Source organism: Primulina tabacum, chromosome 4 (genome assembly GCF_025594145.1).
Source record: "Primulina tabacum isolate GXHZ01 chromosome 4, ASM2559414v2, whole genome shotgun sequence".
Taxonomy (NCBI): Eukaryota; Viridiplantae; Streptophyta; class Magnoliopsida; order Lamiales; family Gesneriaceae; genus Primulina; species Primulina tabacum.
The window spans coordinates 2,822,884-2,845,825 of NC_134553.1; the positions used below are offsets into that span (position 1 = coordinate 2,822,884).

Below are 22,942 nucleotides of genomic sequence, written 5' to 3' on the forward strand. Positions count from 1 at the left end.
TTGATTTTGAATTTGAGATATTGCGAGGGAATCAAATAGAATATTCATCTCACACAAAAATTGATTTGTCCGATCATCTCAAAATATTTTTGTGTATATTAAAATTGTTTCAAGATGGGTGTGTTACATACTAATTAAGATATTGACATGGAAAGTTCACTTATATATGGTTTAGATTATTTACGTGTATAAGATATTTAAATCTTTTTTAATTTTCAATTTGGATTTAAATATATTATCGGAAATGTTGATATGTAATAGAATGACAAAAACTTGTGTGAGACGATCTCACGGGTCGTATTTTGTGAGATAGATCTCTTATTTGGGTCATCCATGAAAATGTATTACTTTTTATGCTAAAATATTATTTTTATTGTGAGTATCGGTAGGGTTGACTCGTCTCATAGATAAAGATTCGTGAGACCGTCTCTTAAAAGACTTACTCTAACGTTTTGTTTTTGTTCTTTCTCATTAATGATAAACGTGTGTGTTAGGTTCAAAAAAAGGAGAAAACGTCGGAAGAAGTTTATTGATCCGATAAAATTCATTTTAAAGAACAAATTAGAGCATAGAAAAATAAACATGATGTCTGCTATTAAAATTTTATATAAATTCGTCATAAGGACTTTAATTAATACACAAAGACACCGTTTGTCTCGAGTACTTCTCAGTATTAATATAAATAGTCATATCTTACCACTTGTTCTGTACAAGTATTATTTATCTCGATCAATCATATTATTAATCATTTATCTCACATCAATCAAATTCGTAATTATTTATCTCACATCAATCAAATCAATAATATAAAAATACGATATTACCCTTAATAAATAATATTATTAATATTCTATTAATATTTTCAACAAAAACAAAATGATAATATCATATTATCTCAAATTTAATCAAACAAATCAATCAAATCAAACTCTATATTAACTATCATTTTCTATTTATTTTATTATTACAGAGTATTACTTATCATTGTACTATATATCCCATACCATGAACCAAACAGTACCAAAATGTAGTTTAATTCAATTCAAATAGTATTATTACTATATATTGGAATAACTCAGAGTTCCTTTTCTTTTCTTTTTTGATAATTAAATGATATGTCACATTAATTTATTCGCCAAAAAATAATAAATTTAAATAACGATATGAAAATATTGCTACTTTAATTAAATATACACGATAAAGTGCAGAAAACGAGCAATGTCCTGATACCATCGTCGGTACCGTCCACGAGCTATGTGCTATACGACGTCGTTGCAGTAGGTGAGTTAAGACGTCGCCGTCAACAACCGCTCCCGTAGCTTTTCTTGGTAGGTATATCGATCGATCACATGTCGGAAAATGTCCACACCAAAGGTCAAACAAATCTTCAACCTCGACCATGTTTTATACAAATTTTAATATGTATTGCAATAATATACAGACAAAGTTATAAATTCAACCAATCAGGCACACAGATAATATATTACACGTCTATACATAAAAGAGATAATTCAGATACTAAAAATATATATTATCTACGGTCTACCTCAAACGCACCTCCACTTCTTCTCACCAACTATTCTTTACAGATTCTATACTCAAATCCCAACAAAACAAAATCCCCTAATCTACCCTTGAACAACCCAAAATTCCAACCAACTCCCTGATTTTTACCAACCCTTGCCCAATGCCAAATTAATATTTATACCCCTAACTCACGACGTTTCCTACTTAGGTTCAACTCTAAAAGAAAATAGTTGACACCCAAGAATTCCTTCATTTCTAGAAATATGGAGACCAAGCAAGAAGAGATAATTTTCCGATCGAAGCTCCCGGATATCTACATCCCAAAACATCTCCCGTTGCACTCCTACTGTTTCGAAAACATTTCCAAATTTAGTACGCGACCGTGCCTTATTGATGGCTCGACGGACGAGGTTTACACCTACGAGGAAGTCGAGCTTACGTCCCGAAAAATCGGGAGTGGCCTCAGCAAGCTCGGGATCAATCAAGGCGATACGATCATGCTCTTGCTCCCTAATACACCCCATTTTGTGTTCGCGTTTTTAGGTGCTTCGTATATTGGGGCCGTATCCACGATGGCGAATCCATTTTTCACTCCTGCCGAGGTTTTAAAGCAAGTCAAGGCCTCGAATGCCAAGCTTATTATTACACAAGCGTGTTACGTGGATAAAGTCCGAGACTACGCGCTGGATTATGGGATCAAGGTGATGTGCATTGACTCGCCGCTAGCAGAGGGGTGTCACCACTTCTCGGAATTAACTTCCGCCGATGAAAGGGACATGCCGGCAGTGAAGATACACCCAGACGACGTGGTGGCTCTGCCGTACTCCTCCGGAACGACCGGGCTCCCGAAGGGCGTGATGCTGACACATAAAGGTCTGGTGACCAGCGTGGCCCAGCAAGTTGACGGGGAGAACCCGAATTTGTACATACACAGCGAGGATGTTATGCTCTGTGTGATGCCTTTGTTTCACATTTACTCTTTGAACTCCGTTTTGCTCTGCGGGTTGCGGGTTGGGGCCGCCATTTTGATCATGAAGAAGTTTGACATCGTCCCCTTTTTGGGGCTGATGCAGAAGTACAAAGTGACGATTGGGCCCTTCGTGCCGCCGATTGTTTTGGCGATTGTTAAGAGTCCCGTGGTGGATAGATACGATCTTTCGTCGGTACGGACGGTGATGTCCGGTGCAGCGCCGCTGGGGAGGGAGTTGGAGGATGCTGTGAGGATAAAGTTTGTGAGCGCGAAACTTGGGCAGGTACGTACGTTGGTTCCTTGGTTTACTTGTCAGCAATAACCATTAATTATTTAACATATTCGATTTTCCAAAAAATTTGGACTGCAACTCCATTCAGAAAAACCTGAGTTTAATCATAACTCTCAAGAGTCAGCTCCGCAAATGTATAAAAGTTCATTTTTAAAAAATTATTGGCGAGATTTTATAGATAAATCTCCAAAAAAACAAATGAAAATGGTGGTGCATGCAGGGTTATGGAATGACGGAAGCTGGGCCGGTGCTGGCGATGTGCTTAGCATTTGCAAAAGAAGCGTTCGAGATAAAATCCGGCGCATGCGGCACAGTGGTTAGAAATGCTGAGATGAAAATAGTCGACACGGAGACCGGACTTTCTCTAGGACGCGACCAGCCTGGTGAAATCTGCATCAGAGGCGATCAAATCATGAAAGGTCCGGTCCAGTCCTCTACATTTTAAAAAATTCTTAATTCATTCTATTTTATATAATATGCTTACTGTTATTTTGTGACGATACAACTATAGTAAAATAAAAAAATCCAACCCGCAAATCATAGCAAGATCCGGGAAAAAGGTCTCATTTGCCTTTGTGCAACCTCCAATGACCACCACCACCAATATAAATGACATACTTCAGTTGCCCCCACAAACTTTACTTTAAAATGGGTTGGTGATATATATTTTTACTCAATCCCATTAATTGTTTTAATATTCTTTTATGTGGGATATCGTTCAATCTAAAAAACTAGATGCGACAAGAGCATCTACTAACGCCCACTCACATGAGAAAATGTGTGGGACATTCAAATAATTGAACGTCCTGTGTCAGTTTTTTTCTTTAAAAAAATTAGATAATTATCGACGGTTTGAATTAATAACAATACAGGGTATTTGAATGATCCGGAATCTACCCAGAAGACAATAGATAAAGAGGGATGGCTACACACAGGCGACATCGGGTTCATCGATGCGGACGATGAATTGTTTATCGTCGATCGATTGAAAGAAATAATTAAGTACAAAGGATTTCAAGTGGCACCAGCCGAACTCGAAGCGATACTCCTCAACCACCCTTGCATTTCCGACGCGGCCGTCGTCCCGTAAGTCATTACTATGTTATATATATATATATATTACGTGCATTATATTTATGAAGAAGTAGAGTTGATAAGCAAATTTGGGGTTTATTTGAATTTGCAGCATGAAAGATGAGGCCGCGGGAGAAGTTCCGGTCGCCTTTGTTGTGAGATCAAATGGATCGGTCATTTCGGAGGACGAGATTAAACAGTTTATTTCTAAACAGGTAATTAGACGGATTTGGATCCTTTGTGACTGAAAACATCATTATGTGTTGCGTACGTTTTACACGAGATGATCGATTGATCATCTGATTGACCTCAGATAAATTTGAAAAATTGTCAAACGTAACGAGAAGAACATCTGATCATCTCGTGTAAAAAGAACACATCACAGGTTCATCCACAGCAGATTATCTAAATCCTAATTAGACTTCACATGTTCATTAAATTTCTAAGAGAATGTAGTCTAAAATAAATCACACGACATAAGGTGAACTAATTCTAAGAGCAAAGTAAATATTTTTTTTATAAAAAAATTATTCAGCAAAATGTATCTTTATTATAAGCCCACTTTTAGCTTTGTTGATTTTATTTAATCTATTGTATCGTGGGATTAAAACGATTTTTTTTTTTAAAAAAAGGGAAAACTAATTTTTTATTTTCTGAATTTCGATTTTTTTTTTATAATTCTTTCTCATAAAATTCAATTATATAAGTGTAAGTTATATACGAAAAAATATATATAATTGATATAATATATATTGTTTGGTTTAGGTGATATTCTACAAGAGAATAAATCGCGTATTTTTCATCGATGCGGTTCCCAAGTCTCCATCAGGCAAAATATTGAGAAAGGATCTCAGAGCAAGATTAGCAGCTGAAGTTAATTAAACATATAAAACACACATTTTCAGAAGAATTACTTTAATTACTCCATCTGCAATATTTTTGAAAGTACCCATTTGGGAAATTAATTACATGCTTGTAAATTTATGTGTAAGGGGTTTAAATTCTGGAATCGATACGACTTTCTTGAATTTAGTTATTGCAGCGGTTCACGTGCAGTTCCTTGCCGTTTTAGATCATTTTTCTTAATAATAATTTGCCAAGTAAAGAATGGCATAAAAGGATCTTAAGGTACGGAAAAGCACAGTATTTTGACCAATAATGATGAAGCATTACTCGACAAAAAACTTGTACATATTATTTCGAGAAAAAAAGGAAAAAATTACTTAATTAAGAGCTTGACAGTAAAAAATAAGTTGACTGGAAACAGAAAAAGACTTAATAAAAAGAAGTTGACTGGAAACAGAAAAAGACTTAAATAAAAGAAGTTGACTGGAACCACAAAAATGTCATTACGTGATAAACGTAGAGATAATGAACTGTTAAATGATTATTACTGATTATATAATATGATAGACACTTATAATTTACGTACATCGTATATATTATTCGAGGTCAAATGGAAAGAATGGCCTTTCGATAAGCTCAAACTCATATACGAGCCGGCATCTATATTATACCTGGGGAAGGTTTAAACTTGGATGAAATGAATGGCTACCCGCCACAGCACATGCCAGCTGATTTAGTTCTTTTTGCTCATCCTATGTCCATGTGAGACTTTTAGCAATGGAGGATTTTGAAGGTTAGACCATATCTAAGCTCGAAGATTTTCGGTTTGCCTTTCGATATAAATATGTTTCTTGGCCTGTTGTTGCAAGATTTATCATTACGTAATTCCAGTACATGAAATTTTATGCGTAATTTTTCAAAAGTACTATGTTTTAAATGAACTTAAATAATTTTTGCTTACATTTGATGAAACAGTTTCATTTCTTGTATGCGTATATGAATGGTGTATGGATCTTCCGTTTTGCGATGATTTTCAGATTTATTTAAGGATATGCATGTTGATGTTATCAGAAATATGAAATTTGAACTGATCTTGATTGCGCTTTGCCATTTATGATCTTCGAAGGAGCACAAGAATACCTACTATCGGTGAAACCTGAAAAGGGTCGTGCGATCGATTCAAAGTTTGAGGTTAGAGATCTCACGAAAGTGTCTTATAATAATCAACTCATACTAAACAAAGTCAATGTGGACATCCCCAAAGGAGTTATATTCGGCGTAATCGGGCCGAGTGGCAGCGGAAAGTCAACCTTCTTGCGGGCCCTTAATCGGTTATGGGAGCCCCCTTCTGGCTCCGTGTTTCTTGATGGTGCAGATATCTGTGAGCTAGATGTCCTCGACCTTCGTCGGAAAGTCGGTATGCTGTTCCAGCTTCCAGCTTTGTTTGAAGGTAAAATGCCGTCTTTTGGCATATCCTTGTTTATTTTCTCGAGGATAGGGATCTCGTACAAGCAAAGGGCATATTGGTTTGCAGGTACAGTTGCGGATAACATACGCTACGGGCCGAGTTTAAAAGGGAAGAAGTTGAGTGAGGAGGAGGTGTACAAATTACTGGCTCTTGCAGACCTGGATTCATCTTTCTTCCACAAGACTGGTGCAGAGTTATCTGTGGGTCAAGCTCAAAGGGTGTCTCTCGCCCGAACCTTGGCCAACGAACCAGAGGTTGCATACCTAAAACAAATTTCTTTATCATTTTTTAAAGTCATTGTGTGGTTTAAGTTTCGTATCCGTGTTGTGTGAAGGTTTTGCTGCTGGATGAACCAACGAGTGCGTTGGATCCAATATCAACTCAAAACATAGAAGATGTTCTGGTGAAGCTGAAGGAAGATCGAGGAATGACGATTATCATGGTCTCTCACAGCATCAAACAGATACAAAGGATTGCAGACTTGGTCGGGCTTCTTGTAGATGGCAAGATAGTAGAGATTCTAGAACCAAATCGTCTCTCTGAGACTAAGCATCCGATGGGACAGAAGTTCCTCCAGCTTAGCCCATAACTCTAGCTTCTCAAAATTTTCACCTCTGTTTCGATTTAATGATTGCATCTCTAGTTCTTGTGTTGGGGGTAAGTGTTATGGTTGTTTGTTATGTGTTGTGTTTGCATATCTACAATAAGTGCATCGGATAGTAAGCATTGAGCCACTGTTGTTAGTTTGTTGAACATCATTTGGTCTAAGTTGCTGAGGACTGGCAACCAAATTAAAGAATCTACTGCACAAAATGAGATTACAAAAATATTGTAATAAAGTAACAATATTTAATCCTGTGCCTATCTAATTAACGATTATAACCTATCCAAATGAAAACTGAAGAATCGGAGAAAAAAAGGAAAAAATTATTTACAGCCTTTCCCGAAAGAATTCTACCAGTTATCCAAACTTCACATCCTAATTTTCATTTGTTTGCCTAAGACTACTTTTTCAACCGTATGAGTTAACATAAAATTTTGGTTTAACTTTTCACCACTCTCTAGAATATAATATTCTTGTATTGCATTTAAATTTCAAAATATAATACAACATTTTAAATGTTTAAAACATCAAAAGGACTATTAAAAAAATTCAATAATTTAGCACATTCTCATTCTCCAAAACCAAATATGTATAGTGAAAATTATATCCTTGAAAAAGCAAAATAAATAAATGACATTCTTTAACATAAATGTTACGTGAATAGCAGAATACAAAACCAAACATGACCCCTTTTTTTTTCCACTTTGTTATCAAATTTGGTTAAATATGAAATCTCATACAAATCATTTAGTAAAATTACTTGTGCATTTGCAGTGTACATGGAGACTACACCGGCTTGAGTCCATGCTTGAGTGCAGCCTTCCACACGATATCAATCTGATCAACATTGATAGCTCCAACTTCATGGTGTTCCCACCCTTCAAGAAAGTGAACCAGCCCACCCGCATGGCAAGCATGAACTATGCCTCGTCCCAATGTATACTACAATAAATAAATGCATAAAGTTAGAAACAAGGCTCGATTTTTACGTCGAATCGTACGCAAAAGACCCCCTGTTTACAATCTAAATTTAATTTTTTTTAACTAACTACGCAGAGTGTAGTTAAATACCTCACACGATCCCAGTCCCTCGACTTCGTCGGGAAGTCTCATTGCTGCAAGCATCCCGTATGTGCAGTCTCTCCTGAATGGAATAACGGGTGGAACTACAAACTGGTGGAAATGTGTTCCTGATGGAGCCCAATACTGTTCACGTGGCGTTGCCCATTTGCCGATGATCCATGTCTGCACAAAATGCATGATTCAACATTTGCATTTGGCTTGGTTGTGTTCGTATAGCTTGATGGATTTCGAGATACATTTCAGATGGTTCGTTGTTATGTACCATAGTCTTGAAGCAGAATGCATGCATAAACGACCAAAAATGTTTACCTTACAGTTCTTAGCTGCTTGATACTTGGTAACCTGTACTAAGTATTTTTGGCAGTCCGCAGGTAATTCTTTCTGAATCTTTGTGAATCTCTCAATCGACAATGTTAACATCTGCATAAATCGGATGTTTTCATGAATTCTTTCATGAGCTTCATATGATATTTGATCATATTACAGTTCAGAATAAGATGGTACGAAAATTTTGTAATGTTTTGCATACCAGAACTTTAACCTTGCGTTGAGCAAGATAAAGGGTGATGGCCCTGCCAAGTTTAGAGGTCGCCCCTGTTAAGAAAACCTCATCAACGTCTCGAGGAATCTCACGCAGGATCACTGCAGCCGTCAAGGTGTTTCCATGAACCACTCTGACTTTAAGATCGGGATGCTTTGAAGTAAATAGTGTTCCACCTCCATTCAGACCTTCATTCTGGAATTTTCATTCATTTAATTAGGAAAATAACCACAATATTCGGTAGTAATGATTGCCTTGTATGTGTGCAGAGCAAATCTTCGAGCACCAAATGCGACGGTGCTGAAATAACCCATGCCATACTCTCGGGAAAAGGTCGAACGACCTTTGAGTAAAAGGTACATGTATCTGGAACCCACACGTGGGTAAGGTGAGAATACTCAGGGGCATGAGACAACTTTCTGTAAGGAACCCCATAACAATCAAAATAAAGTGCTTGGGCTATTAAGCTATATAAAGATTTTTGTTGCAAAGTTACTGGTGATTATATTTCCTGGTATCGGCAGTAGCTGGCTTCGGGTAAGGCAAAGTGCGCCATAGCTGCTACATTTGCCCAATATTAATCTGCCTCTTACATGAAAAGTAAAAGCAAACAAATGTTACCTTGTTTAATGCAGCAAGGCTGATGACTTTAACACCAAGCTTATCAGCCGTGAGGATAGCATCTTCAATTTGGTTATTGATGCCTTTTGCAGCAAAAGGTAGGAAATACTGCAAAATTTATCACCGAAAACTTCATGATTCATTGAGGCGAATACAAGGTTCATTTCAAATCTCTCGGCTACATATTGCATTATATCATTCATTTGCTCTGTATCATCCAATATGTGGACTAGATGAAGTACAATACAGAGTACCAAATTTAGTAGAAGATTTGACCCATAAAAAGATACCTGAAAACCGAATCTTGGCACTGCCCAAGTTTGGTGCAGTTTCCCTCTGAGATGGTAGAAGCTACACAAGAAAGTCTTTGACTTGGCCCACATGACAAGCATCACCAAAAATGTATAAGGCCACAACGGAAACAAGAAGAGTTTGTTACTGAAAGGTATCGAGCTAAATGATCGGAAAACAAAGGGTGCGTGCATTGCTGAGATCACATCTACAACGTGTGCTAGAAACACAAAATCCGGTACCCTGCTACCTGTGCCATGGCGTCACAAGCATAAACAACGGTTAAAGACCACAGCGTGGATTAATGTATGCAAAAGTTAATAAATTTATAACTACTAACTATATTCAGAGAGAATTTATAAAAAAATTTGTCATGAAACAACTCTATAATTTAGAGGAAACTCACTTGTCCTGGAACATATTTCTTGATGAAAAGCCCAATAATTTGCGTGCATTGTATTCCATAACTTATCATAAAGAGGCATAAAGAGGCAAAAATTAGACCTCATCTCCTTGTGATGAAGGCTGTGGTATCTGCAGAGTCAATGAGCTGATACTTTATCAAGAAAACCAAACAGAGGCATAACTTCAAAATTAGCCCATGGATAACAATTATTCACACACATGCGAACACAATAACTGAACTAATGCCAATTAAAACTGCGTGAAAATAATTGTGTTGAAGAACACACACACACATACTTGCTTCGATACTAGATACTTGTAAAGCCCCAATAAATTGATATTTGAAATTTTTAGAGGGATACAATTTAGACACTTCATATAATTTAGTTATTTCTTTTTTCTCAATCAAAACATAGAATAAGAACTTACGTTGGTGTGTAGATCAAGTACTTTAGAATAGGGATGGTCTCGAAAAGGCCATGGGGAAACACTTCAACATTGCAATGCCCCAAACATCGAAGAAAATCGAACAGCAAAAGATAACCGTACATCATAGTTATCGATCCATAACCAAGAAAGGCAGTTCCCAAAGTCGGAATCCCTACAATTATACATAGTAAAAGCTGCTCCAAGAATGTTGTATGCCCCGCTGCATCACCAAGAACGAAATACATATGAAACAATAAAAAGTTTTACATTTTCTTTTGCGGCAAATGCAAAATCTAATCTAACAAGGGTGAAATACGAATAGTAAACTAACACGATAATCCTATGTGGTTGGATGTTAGTACTAGTGAAGAGGGCCGTTGTTACTTTGTACCTGTGAAAGGATGATTAATTTTAGAGCTATGATGCAGCCAATGGTACCGTTGAAACAAAGTGGGGGAATGTAATAATCTGTGCATCCAATAAAACAATGGCTCCGATATTCCAATGTGGAGAATCAGGCAACATAGTACGCCCTTTGTGTTCCAAACGGGAAGACTGGCCAAGGAAGGGAAACTCAAGTACACCAATGAAGCCAGAATAGCTTGAAGAATCAGAAAATTATCCCTGTCACACAAATTATCAAGAAACTTGAAGTCTTCGACAAGCACAAAAATTGTATAAAAAAAGCCCCCCCGAAAATAGAAATCTTAAAGAAAACGAAGTCGAACCAATGCCACTCCGCATCGATTTGTTTAAAATCCACGCCTCGTTGGTCGATTTGCCGCGTCCGATTAAGGAAAAGCATGCTACTGTAAGTGCTCCATAGCTGATGAACAAGTGCTCTGTGTTCAAACAAGATAAGAATATGCAAGCACCAAGCACCTTTCTTGATTTCATCTTTGTAGATAGAATACAGGACTTTTGCTATTAAAGGTCCATATAACAAATACTGTTTCGAGAACAAAATTGACAAACAATCAGACTTTATACTTTTGGAAATATTAGACACCAAATTTAACATTTTTTCACTCAACGAAAAATTGGGCTTTGAAGTACTTGCCTTGAAATTATTCAAATTCTCCCATGGCCAAGAAAAAAATGGAGCATCCCTTTTACTTGGACTGCAAACTCTTTCTTTTTCTGATGACATCTTTCCCTCTTTTTCTTTCTCAACCATTTCTTGTTTTCTACATATACATATATAAAAAAAACTGTTTATGACCTCTGAGTGAACCCTTCAACTGTCAGAAAGAAGAAAGATACCAATACATATACATATATTAAAAAAAAAACTGTTTATGACCTCTGAGTGACCCTTCAACTGTCAGAAAGAAGAACGATACCAAGCTATATATACATATAGAGAGAGAGGAACCAAAAAATACACTGTTAATATTTTCCTCAGTTTACTGGATCCAACAACCATATTCAAGCATGTGAATGTGATGGGCAAAAGTTAGCCATCATGTTTCGGGTACATAGGTGTCATCTAGAGAGGGGGCTGCTTAGACCAATTTTAGTTCGCATTCAGACTTTCTAAAAAAGAGTTTATGCATGCGTGAGTCTAGCTCTAACTAGTCCGAAACTCGCTGTAACGGAAAAAAAACAACGACGTCGAATATGGGTCGACCCGACTGCGTAACATCACACAATAAAGGAATTGAATATGGGCAGGGTGTGCATGACAGAGATGGATGGATACTTGGAGAGACAATTTTTATGGTGTTTTGGTGGTGGCTCGCAGATTGTAGTTTACGGTTGAGATGTTGACAATGAACTCAATTATCGGCTCCCTAAAGTTTGGCTAATATTCAGTCTCCATTTAGACAGCAAGGTCCACGAATTATGCATGGAGGGGTACCTTGCTAGCTAGCTACCTATTCCATGGAGCTTTTCTTGTTGAATGGTAGAATCATTAACAGCGAGTCTAGTTTTTAGAACATTTCCTCTTCACATGTCTAAGAAACTCCATTTTTTTTATTAGTCTCGACGTTTACGCGTTATGTTATGTGCATGTATTATATAGTTAAATATATTTGTAACTTATAGATGATTTTTTTTTTGATATTGAAATATGATGGTTTCACTAAAATAGCTTTTTAGCAAATGAATTTTGTTAATACAATTGGTCTATTTTTGTAAAAGACAAAAATTTACGTGAGACGGTCTCACGGATCGTATTTTATGAGACAGATATCTTATTTGGGTCATCCATGAAAAAATATTACTTTTTATGCTAAGAGTATAACTTTTTATTGTGAATATCGGTAGGGTTGACCCGTCTCACTGATAAAGATTCGTGATACCGTCTCACAAGAGACATACTCTTTATAAAATTCAATTTGTGTCCTTAAATCTCACACTTCTTTATATACAGTTTGGATAGACCCAAAACTCGCTTTCTCATAAAAGTTTGGTGAAAAACGCGATGTTTTCCAACCAAGGGTATTTCTTGCAATACACTTTTGGAAACATTAAATATTATATGTCTATTGCTACAACTTTTAAAAAATATATATAAGGGGGCAAATACATTCCTCCCATGAATTTATATGATCTCGTGTTGAATCAATACAAATAATTTAAGGTTATCTTGAAGAAAATGAATAATTTTTTTTTTTTGGTAATTTGAAGGGTATTCTATTTTTCATCGTGTTCACAAAAGATTTCATTGATTTTGTGTGGTGAAAAATTTATGGGTCGGCAGTGCGGATTTACATCATCTTTTGAACTAATTTTCTACCTAACACTTCATAAATTTTGGGCGCACTTGGTTAGTTTTCGTTGGCTCATTTACAGAATATGATGTGCACAGATATTTAAGTTTTGGCACGACCTTTTTACCTCTCCTGTATTTACGGAGATGATATAGGTTTCACAAGAATGATCTAGAGATGTATGTTTATATATTACATACATACAGTATATCATTTGAGTAATTCATAGAAAAATATTATTTTTTTATGTCAAAAATATTTATTTTTATTGTAAATATGAACAAGTTTGATATGCAAAACCGTTTTACGAGATACTTACGTTTATTTATGAGTTTTTGTGAGACATATTTTGTATCATTCCACCGCTACTTCGGTAAGTTCTGTTGATAATTTAGAAGGTTAAGATATATTGATCAACGAACTGTTAAATTTGATTTTTTTGAAATTCCTTGTGGTTTTCAAATTATATATCTTAAATAAAAGAAATTACAATTTTAAAATCCTGGAAATAATATTTATTCGGGACGAAAACGTACAATCTCAGCCGTCCTTTTGCTACTGTAATCCAAAAATTTACTGAATAGTCATTAATTTACTTGTACTATTTACAATTCGATATTTAATTTATGCACAATGATAACTTATTTAAAATTCTTGATTTTTTTTTTTTATTTTTCACTTTACAACACATCACTCGATCTTCATATATAGGACTAGTAAGACATGTTAATTAATTATTAATTAAGCAGTAAAAATCAGTTTTGTTTATGTTACCAACGTATAAGTAGTTTCTTTATCCACTCAACATATGACAAGTATGCTGAATAAATAAATTATAGTCACTTGTTCAATCATAATGCATTGATGAATGATCATGATTCATCCCTCGATATATATGATATTACCCATATGAGTAATATCTCTCAAACCGTAAAAATTGGAATAATTTGATGTCGTATGTGTTATTCGTCTCTTGCAAAAGAACGTTATTCATGCTACCACCTATATGCACCCAATCGAAATTAGCACCATGCGATCTACCAATTAATTAACGAAATTAAACAATTATAAAAATATAGGGTAAAAACTTGTGTGAGACGATCTCACGAGTTATATTTTGTGATACAGATATCTTATTTGGGTGATCCATAAAAAAAATATTATTTTTTATGTTAATAATATTACTTTTTGTTATGAATATCGGTAGGGTTCACTCGTCTCACAGTAAAAATTCATGATACCGTCTTGCAAGAGACCTACTCAAAATGTAAATAACACCTGTTCATTTGAACAATAGCTTCTTTTTTTTTTTTTTTTGTTTTGTTTGGTTGTGTGGCAAAATTCAGTAGTTAATACACTAAGCATTATTTTGAATAGTCTTCGCGGCTTAATAAGTAGCGTAGCTTCATCTACTGAGACGACATATTTTGTGCAGCTAATTGGATAAATAGTAATGCAAAAACGGCTTAGATATTCTATTTTTAATTAACTCACATAGTATCAAATATGTGGGTTTTCTTAGTTATTATTTTTTAGAAAATATAAAAATCAAATATTTTAATTTTGATTTTTTTATATAATGGATACATAAATTTAAAATGATTTATGTGTAGGAGTTAGTTGAGAAAAAGACTGAAAACTGTGTTGAAATATATGTATTTTGGTGGACCTTTTCATCATTAATATTAATCAAATACCTCTTCGATGATTTAAAATGAAGTTGGAATGAGTTTTATATATAAATTTAGACAAAAACTTGTATGAGACAGTTTCACGAGTAGTATTTTGTGAGACGGGTCTCTTATTTGGGTCATCCATAAAAAATTATTACTTTTTATGCTAAGAGTATTACTTTTTATTGTAAATATCGGTAAGATTGACCCGTCACATATAAAGATTCGTGATAACATCTAACCTATTCATAAATTTATTCATAAATTTAAAAGCTGGATTCAAGTGTGACTAATTAAGTGACGGTAACGAGTACTAGCCTTGACAACAACTTATGTCCTAACGTGTGTTTTCTACATCTCCAACTAATCAGGTTTTCAAAGAAAATGACTCCTAATTATTATACTTTTTATCATTTTGGTATAATAAATTAAACACAAATTTTTTTTTCTTAAAATATCTTATTAGTCAATTTTATGAGACATATATTTTATTTAGATGACTCGTGAAAAAATATTATTTTTTATAGTCAAAAATATTACTTATTATTGTAAATATAACAAGATAGCTAAAATCGATAAAAAATGTGAAAATTCTCTTGGTCGAAATATATATTTATTTATACGGTTTTTCATATATAGTAATAATAAATATTGTAACCACGTACATCACATAAAAACGTCTCTTTGAGATGAATGAACCTTTCTGCACATGGAATTCAAATCCACTGGCAAAGGATCGGAAGCATATGGATGCGATCAGAATTTTCAGATCATATCGAAGAGAATGCGTCGTATCGACATGTACTTGAATTTGGCTCAAATTTAAAACCGCTAAGCCTACATCGATCCGACGGTGTCGAGTAGAAAGACGTAAGACATTACATTATTATATATCTTATCATAATATATTGATTTATCATCTTTGGATTATTCATTATCTCGTTGAATCGATCAACAACACACTAATTAGTCCTCCGATCCGAAACTCGACAAACCCTGATCGGTGTTGGTTTGCTGCTGCTCATGGATATCTAAATAGTCCTCCGATCCGGAGCTCGACAAATATGGAGAAATCTTTCACGTATCACATTTGTTAAGCCAGGTTGTGATACGGTTCGTTAGTCCCATCGGATTAATTAATGTCTATTTTAATTATAATAGAAAATAAAAAGGAAGCTTCCCACGCATAATTTATTATAATCTAAAGCATGCAGGTATTCGAAAAAACAGTGTAGGAATGAAAAAACATTACTGTATCTAAAAACCAAAATGAGTTAACATATAAATGTTTTTACATGATAATATATATGTATTCGAAATTACATAAATATTTTTCTCTTCAAAATGCACCTCATCAAAATTTCTAGTATCTCATATTAGCACCAACCTGTTTTCACATGTACAAAATGCATGCACACCAAACTGCACACAATACCCATTTTCGAATTTAAGTTGGTAGGTTTGCATTCGTAATGCACCGATCTGTATTCTGGAGCCTAACTGAAAGAAATATATGTATCGAGAAACAAATCCAAACTTAACCCATGAAGTTGACCTGTGCATTCTCAGTTCTGTATTTTTGGAGATCTTCTTGGGCACAAATGAGCCTACACAAAAGAGAAGCGAGTTTCTTCAATTCACAGCATAAGCTCTTAGTATGTGAAGTCAAGAATCAATATAGATCGTCTCTTCTACACAGTCCCCCTTTCTATTTTCTTTATACCTAGACTAGCGAATCGTGTTCTTGTAAGAGATTCGAATATGATCTCTTATGCTTTTCGATTATCTATATTCAATGGACATATAATGAAGTATGCAAGATTATCAAACGTGAGATTCTTGGTGGTTATAATAAATACCTCCATTGCAAATCAGATATCTGGCGAAGTAATTCTTTTTCCCTATCATGGGCTGCCTCTAACTGCAAAAACAGAGTCCAATGAATGGCATCTGTACGGACCATCTTCTCACTAGTATTTTTTTTAGAAGAAGACATGTTTAATGTTTAAAAGAGTACAGGGAGAAGTGAATTCATAAAAACTCTGTACTTTTGCATACCGAAGATTTTTCTGTCACAGTTGTATTTGTTGGCATGCAGCCTGCATCTACAAATAGGACTAATCGAATTAAGTACTAAGAATAGACATATATCAAAATATCTTAACTCCAGATTCATTAATCAGGTTACCTGCATAATCAGCAACAGCTACTTGCCTCGTAAGATTATGATGTTAGAATTTTTCTCAAAATCATGTTTTACGTGTATACAAACATGATATATAATATGCGGAAGCTTAAATCGAGTGTTACCTCCGACCATTGAAAATTTTGATTTCTCTGCTTTTCTTCTCGGTTGAAGCCTTCTAAGCACTGCACGCTCTCTTTAGATGGTGTATATTTCTTATGAGGTGTGTGTGCTTAGGGACCTTAATCGTTGCTATTTATAGGCATCTCATACCATCAACGAGAAATTTTGGGAGCATTATTTTCAAAGGAATAATCGTGTACGCATCTCAGTTTCTGAAGTTGAGTCGGCGTACGCAACTTTTCGTCAAAAGTTGTAGGCTTCTTGGCCGTCGCCAACTCCTACACGGTATGTCTTCCTTTAACATGTGTCAAATTTATTACATTCTCCCACTTGACACATATATCTCATTTACCATAGGAGAAAACAAAATACATGAATCATGGCGATAGGTTATCTTAAAAACGAATATTATCTTCCATGTATTACAATGCATTATGTCTCTCAAAACTGTATAACTTAATGAATAAACCCAATGTTTATTCGAGGTCCAACTTTATTGATATTTCTCGAATTAATGAATATGTGCACAACAAATATGAGAAAATATCACATCATAGTTTCATTAATTTGTTCTTACAACAAAATTACATAAAGGAACCAAGTCCCATTCTTTCTGTATGATCCTTAAATTTCAATGGTGGCATGCCCTTAGTCAAAGGATCCGCAATCATCAATTTAGTGCTAATGTGCTCGATAAGTAACTTCTTATCTTTAACACGTTCTCTTATGGCTAAATACTTAATGTCGATGTGCTTGCTTCGACTACCACTTTTGTTATTTTTAGCCATAAAAACAGCAGCTGAATTGTCACAATATATTCTTAATGGCCTAGATATAGAATCCATAATTCTAAGCCCTGAAATGAAACTCTTCAACCATAAACCATGTGAGGTTGCCTCAAAACAAGCTACGAACTCAGCTTCCATAGTGGAAGTAGCAGTCAATGTCTGTTTTGCACTTCTCCAAGATACAGCTCCACCAGCTAGCATGAAAATATATCCTGAAGTGGATTTTCTTGAATCAATGCAGTCAGCGTAGTCTGAATCAGAGTAGCCAATTACTTCCAAATTCTCAGTTCGTCTGAACATAAGCATATAATCTTTGGTCCCTTGAAGGTACCTCATGACTTTCTTTGCAGCTTTCCAATGGTCTAAACCTGGATTACTCTGATATCTTTCCAACATCCCAACAATAAATGCAATGTCAGGTCTAGTGCAAACCTGAGCATACATCAAGCTTCCGACAGCAGAAGCATAAGGAATATTTTTCATTTGTTCCCGCTCTAGATCATTCTTTGGGCATTGGCTTAAATTGAATTTATCTCCTTTCACAACGGGAGCTATACTTGGTGAACAATCTTTCATCCGATATCTCTCTAAAACTTTGTTTATATAGGTTTCTTGAGACAGACCTATAATACCTCGAATTCTGTCTCTATGTATCTTAATGCCAATGACATAAGATGCATCGCCCATATCCTTCATATCAAAGTTTTTAGAGAGGAATTGTTTCACCTCATATAACAGACCCTTATCATTGGTTGCAAGTAATATATCATCCACATATAGAATAAGGAAACAAATCTTGCTCCCACTGACCTTCTGGTATATACATTGATCCATGGGGTTCTCAACGAATCCGAATGAAGAGATAACATCATGAAATTTTAAATACCATTGGCGGGAGGCTTGTTTCAATCCATATATAGATTTCTTAAGCTTACAAACCAATTGCTCACCATTACTAGAGAAGAATCCTTCAGGTTGTTTCATATAAACCTCTTCCTCTAGTTCTCCATTGAGAAAAGCTGTTTTCACATCCATTTGTTGTAAATCTAAGTCAAAATGTGCAACTAATGCTAGAATGATACGAAGAGAATATTTCTTAGATACAGGAGAAAAAGTCTCCTTGTAGTCGATTCCTTCCTGCTGAGTGAATCCTTTAGCAACGAGTCTTGCTTTATACCTTTCAATGTTGCCTAATGAGTCTTTCTTTGTTTTGAAGACCCATTTACATCCAATGGCTCTTACACCATCAGGCAACTGAACAAGATCCCAGACTCCATTAACTGCCATAGAATTCATCTCTTCTTTCATAGCATTAAACCATAGTTTTGACTCATTACAACTCATGGCTTGTGAAAACGTTTCAGGATCATTTGCGGCTCCGATGTTAAAGTCCGATTCTTGTAAATACACAACATAATCACTAGATATTGCTGATCTTCTTATTCTAGTAGATCTCCTTAGGTTGTTTGGTTGATCAACAATTTCTTGTTGTTCTTCATTGACAACTTGATCCACTGGATTTTCATCAACAATTTGTGGAACTTCAGTAACTGGTTGTCTAACACCCATTTGGTCTTGATGGGTGTGAATAACGACCAATCTGTCATTTGAATAAGAGGGTTGTTCATTAATGTGATCATTCTCAAGAATTATGTGATTTGAATGATCACTCCCACTAATCAAATCATTTTCAAGAAATTTTGCATTTCTTGATTCCACAATTCTAGTGTTGTGAGATGGACAATAGAATCTGTACCCTTTGGATTTTTCGGCATAACCAATGAAATATCCACTTATAGTTCTTGGGTCCAGTTTCTTTTCATGTGGGTTATAAACTCTTATTTCAGAAGGACAACCCCAAACGCGTATATGTTGCAAACTCGGTTTCCAACCTTTAAATAACTCAAATGGCGTCTTTGGGACAGTCTTAGATGGAACTCGGTTTAATAAATACACAGCTGTCTTAAGAGCTTCAATCCACAAAGATTTGGGAAGTTTAGAGCTACTAAACATGCTCCTCACCATGTCCAATAATGTTCGGTTTCTCCTCTCAGCTACACCATTTTGGTCCGGAGAACCAGGCATAGTATATTGGGCAACAATCACGTGTTCTTGGAGAAACTTCGCAAACGGACCAGGTGCTTGTCCATTCTCAGTGTATCTACCATAATATTCTCCACCTCTATCAGTTCTCATGATCTTAATATGTTTTCCACATTGCTTCTCCACTTCAGCCTTAAAAACCTTAAAGGCTTCTAGTGCTTCGTTTTTGTTATGAAGCATGTAGATATACATTTATCGTGAGTAATCATCAATGAAAGAGATGAAGTATTTCGGACTTTGCATGTCCATATCTGGACAACAAATATCTGAATGTATGATTTCTAATATTTCTGTACTCCTCTTGGCACCCTTTTTAGACTTATTGGTCTGCTTTCCCTTAATGCAGTCCACACAAGTCTCAAAATCAGTAAAATCTAAAGTACCAAGTACTCCATCATTTACTAATCTTTTAATTCTCTCTATGGAGATGTGTCCCAATCTCCTGTGCCACAATATAGAGGAATCTTCATTTATAACACATCTTTTAATACCTCCCTGAACATGCATAGTGGTGTTATTATTTTGTAAAGAAATAGAGAAAAGACCATCAATCATTGTACCATTTCCAATAAGATTTGATTTATAAAAAAAATTTATTGATTTATTCAAAAACTGAAATGAATAACCAAGAGGTACAAGTTTTGAAACTGAAATTAAATTCCTAGAAAAACTAGGAACATAAAAAGTCTTTTCTAATTTTAAAATATAACCACTATTCAACACTAGGCAGCAAGTCCCAATAGCCTCCACATGCGAAGACATCTTGTTTCCTGAATAGATGCTTCGCTCATTTTCTATTGGCTTCCTTAGGTTTTGCATACCCTGCAAGGTATTTGTAACATGGATTGTAGAACCAGAATCAATCCACCATGTGTTATAAATCATATTAACCATATTAGATTCATAACAGACAAATGAAGTAGGAATACCTTTCTTTTCAAGCCAGTCCTTAAATTTATTGCAATCCTTCTTAATGTGTCCCGTCTTTTTACAGAAGAAACACTTGGATTCTTTCTTGATGTCAGGTTGGAGTGGAATTATTCCTTTCCCTTTTTCCCTTGACTTTGGCTTGCTTCTTATACTTTCCTTGTGTAGTCATAAAAACATTTTCACTCGTTTCCATTAACAATCTTCCTTCCTCTTGAACACACATGGTCATTAATTCATTAATTGACCATTTATCTTTATGTGTGTTATAGGAAATTTTGAAAGGTCCATATTGTTGTGGAAGAGTGCATAAAATGTAGTGCACAAGAAAAGTTTCAGACATTTCCACTTCAAGTGTCTTTAGCCGAGCCGCTGTATCCCGCATTTTCATTATGTGCTCTCGCACACCTCTCACACTGGTGAGCCTTAATGAAGAGAATTCCATAATTAGGGTGCTTGCAAGAGCCTTATCTGAAGACTGAAACTGTTCATCAATAGCCTTCAGTAATTCTTTGACATTATTATGCTGATCGACAGAACCACGCATACCAGCAGAGATTTTGGTTTTTATGAACATTACACAGAGTCGATTAGATCGCTCCCATTTTTCATAAAGATCAACATCATCCGGAATGCTGTTTTCAGTAATAGCAGATGGTTCGTCTTTCCGTATAGCATAATCAATATCCATCCACCCTAATTGAAGAAGAATTCTTTCTTTCCAAATTTTATAATTATCGCCCTTTAGATCGGGAATGTCACATTTCATATCAGAAAAAGTCGCAGGTTGCATAACTGCACAAAATATCATATGCTTAAAATTTTGAGACAATATCATGTTTTACCAATGTAAATCATGTTTTTTAAAAATCTAGTGACATAAAATTTGCCTGTGGGCTAAAATTTTAATTCAATAAGATTTTTCTGTAACTTTATGATAAAACTATCAAAATATATTTTCCTTAACTCATGTGGGTAAATTAAGAAAAATATAATTTGATATTTTAACCTAATTAGTTATATAAATATAATAAAAATCCATGTGGGGTAAATTTTATTATTTTTATATAATTAATTACAATTGATGTCCATTATGTGATCAAAACCCACTTAATGCATAATTTTTTCATAATTAAGGATGCTGTGGTTATTCCTCAATTATTTAAAATTATACGGTTCACCGGACAAAATTTTGGCTTCACTTAATGCTTTATATAATAATTATTTCGCAATCAACACTTTCCAAGAGTGCTCCCAGGAAAGATGGGTAGTGCTAAGGCCCTTTAAATACCCAACTCCTAGACAGAGCAATGTTCATCAGGGAGACCAGTGGCTAGTCAAGGCAGTTTAAACCGGTCTATGAAGAACTCCCTTAGATCATGTTTTCTTACGTCACCTTATAATTATTATTCAACTTAATTATCCACATTTATGTGAATCTTTATAAGCCAAAATTTTTCATATTAAATAACTTTATATTCACATTTTTACTTAATATGAACAAATACGTTCCCCATCAGTTTTTCTCTTCAATCAGAGTAGTGATAAAGTGAGATTATTTGTTCATTTGTGAATATCTGAAATATTTTAATTTAAATATTATATTCACATCTCACTTGATATGTTCATTTTAAATTATAAACAACTCAATATAATTTAATATGAACATAATGTGAATATTGATTTACCAAAATATTTTTTTTTAATACAATTTGCATTTTAAATTTCAAGAATAAATGCAAACATAATATTAAATTTGCATGTACACATCAAACACTTATCCATAATATTTGACATTTTATATAATATGCAAAAATAATTTCTAAACTTGTATTGAACTTAAAATTATTTTAATGTGTACAAATTATTTAACCAAATGCTATATGTATACCGAATTATACATATAACTTAATAACACATTAATTTTTATTTAGTTTTATTATTATTATTATAAAAATTATAATAATAAAAACTAAATAATTAGCATGGGTCCCACATATTAATTAAATATTTATATATAATTTTTTTTAATTAATAATTTTCGTACAAGAATTTTGAAATTTTGAGCAATTGACTAATTGAACAATTGACTCAGACCCATGTCTCCTTCGATTTTAATGTTGTATCTCTGATTCGATTTTAATGCTTTGTCTGTGAATAATTCGCATTTCACATCATTACAGAATGCATTATTACTCCATCTTCTTCATGCAAATTTTGTGACCGAGAATTTGCTCTCATAATTTTCAGAAACTTTTCCTTCCGAGAATTTCAA

At 34.6% G+C, this 22,942-nt stretch overlaps 3 protein-coding genes and 1 long non-coding RNA gene across 5 annotated transcripts; 2 read left to right on the top strand and 2 right to left on the bottom strand.

Annotated features, from left to right (window-relative positions):
- The first annotated feature begins 1,720 nt into the window (after positions 1-1,720).
- Positions 1,721-5,483, top strand: LOC142542406 (4-coumarate:CoA ligase 1-like). The gene is made up of 5 exons (XM_075649026.1): positions 1,721-2,780; positions 3,010-3,208; positions 3,662-3,875; positions 3,976-4,078; positions 4,629-5,483. Exons 1-5 carry the CDS (start codon positions 1,791-1,793, stop codon positions 4,743-4,745), a joined length of 1,623 nt encoding a protein of 540 aa, XP_075505141.1. The 5' UTR covers positions 1,721-1,790; the 3' UTR covers positions 4,746-5,483.
- Positions 5,362-7,451, top strand: LOC142542407 (ABC transporter I family member 17-like). Of its 2 annotated transcripts, XR_012819512.1 has the most exons (5): positions 5,362-5,502; positions 5,836-6,159; positions 6,244-6,431; positions 6,512-6,924; positions 7,343-7,451. XR_012819512.1 is itself a non-coding variant. In XM_075649028.1 (4 exons), exons 1-4 carry the CDS (start codon positions 5,487-5,489, stop codon positions 6,764-6,766), a joined length of 783 nt encoding a protein of 260 aa, XP_075505143.1. In that variant the 5' UTR covers positions 5,362-5,486; the 3' UTR covers positions 6,767-6,975. The 2 variants fall into 2 exon arrangements, 1 of the variants encoding a protein (XP_075505143.1); XM_075649028.1 differs by lacking the exon at positions 7,343-7,451 and having other exon boundaries at positions 6,512-6,975.
- On the bottom strand, positions 7,451-11,695 carry LOC142542405 (very-long-chain aldehyde decarbonylase CER3-like). The gene is made up of 12 exons (XM_075649025.1): positions 11,537-11,695; positions 11,212-11,338; positions 10,880-11,100; positions 10,543-10,775; positions 10,152-10,371; positions 9,724-9,851; positions 9,317-9,567; positions 9,027-9,134; positions 8,394-8,600; positions 8,174-8,284; positions 7,853-8,026; positions 7,451-7,723 (listed from the first exon to the last, which is right to left on the bottom strand). Exons 1-12 carry the CDS (start codon positions 11,575-11,577, stop codon positions 7,568-7,570), a joined length of 1,977 nt encoding a protein of 658 aa, XP_075505140.1. The 5' UTR covers positions 11,578-11,695; the 3' UTR covers positions 7,451-7,567.
- Positions 11,696-15,845: 4,150 nt separating this feature from the next.
- Positions 15,846-16,770, bottom strand: LOC142542409 (uncharacterized). Its single transcript, XR_012819513.1, has 4 exons — positions 16,730-16,770; positions 16,600-16,646; positions 16,401-16,462; positions 15,846-16,148 (listed from the first exon to the last, which is right to left on the bottom strand). It is a non-coding gene; the product is annotated as an uncharacterized LOC142542409 (long non-coding RNA).
- Between the last annotated feature and the right edge of the window lie 6,172 nt (positions 16,771-22,942).

Bases quoted from the DNA above. Each gene is read 5' to 3' on its own strand.
- LOC142542406 (XM_075649026.1), top strand. From the start codon at position 1,791: ATGGAGACCAAGCAAGAAGAGATAATTTTCCGATCGAAGCTCCCGGAT. The intron at 3,209-3,661 runs GTCCGGTCCAGT...ATAACAATACAG, and splicing joins AGGCGATCAAATCATGAAAG to GGTATTTGAATGATCCGGAA. The intron at 4,079-4,628 runs GTAATTAGACGG...TGTTTGGTTTAG, and splicing joins AACAGTTTATTTCTAAACAG to GTGATATTCTACAAGAGAAT.
- LOC142542407 (XM_075649028.1), top strand. The intron at 6,160-6,243 runs GTAAAATGCCGT...ATTGGTTTGCAG, and splicing joins GCTTCCAGCTTTGTTTGAAG to GTACAGTTGCGGATAACATA. The intron at 6,432-6,511 runs GTTGCATACCTA...TGTTGTGTGAAG, and splicing joins CCTTGGCCAACGAACCAGAG to GTTTTGCTGCTGGATGAACC.
- LOC142542405 (XM_075649025.1), bottom strand. From the start codon at position 11,577: ATGGTTGTTGGATCCAGTAAACTGAGGAAAATATTAACAGT. The intron at 11,339-11,536 runs GTATTTTTTGGT...ATGTATATGTAG, and splicing joins CTGAGGAAAATATTAACAGT to AAAACAAGAAATGGTTGAGA. The intron at 10,776-10,879 runs GTTCGACTTCGT...TTTGTGTGACAG, and splicing joins ATCGATGCGGAGTGGCATTG to GGATAATTTTCTGATTCTTC.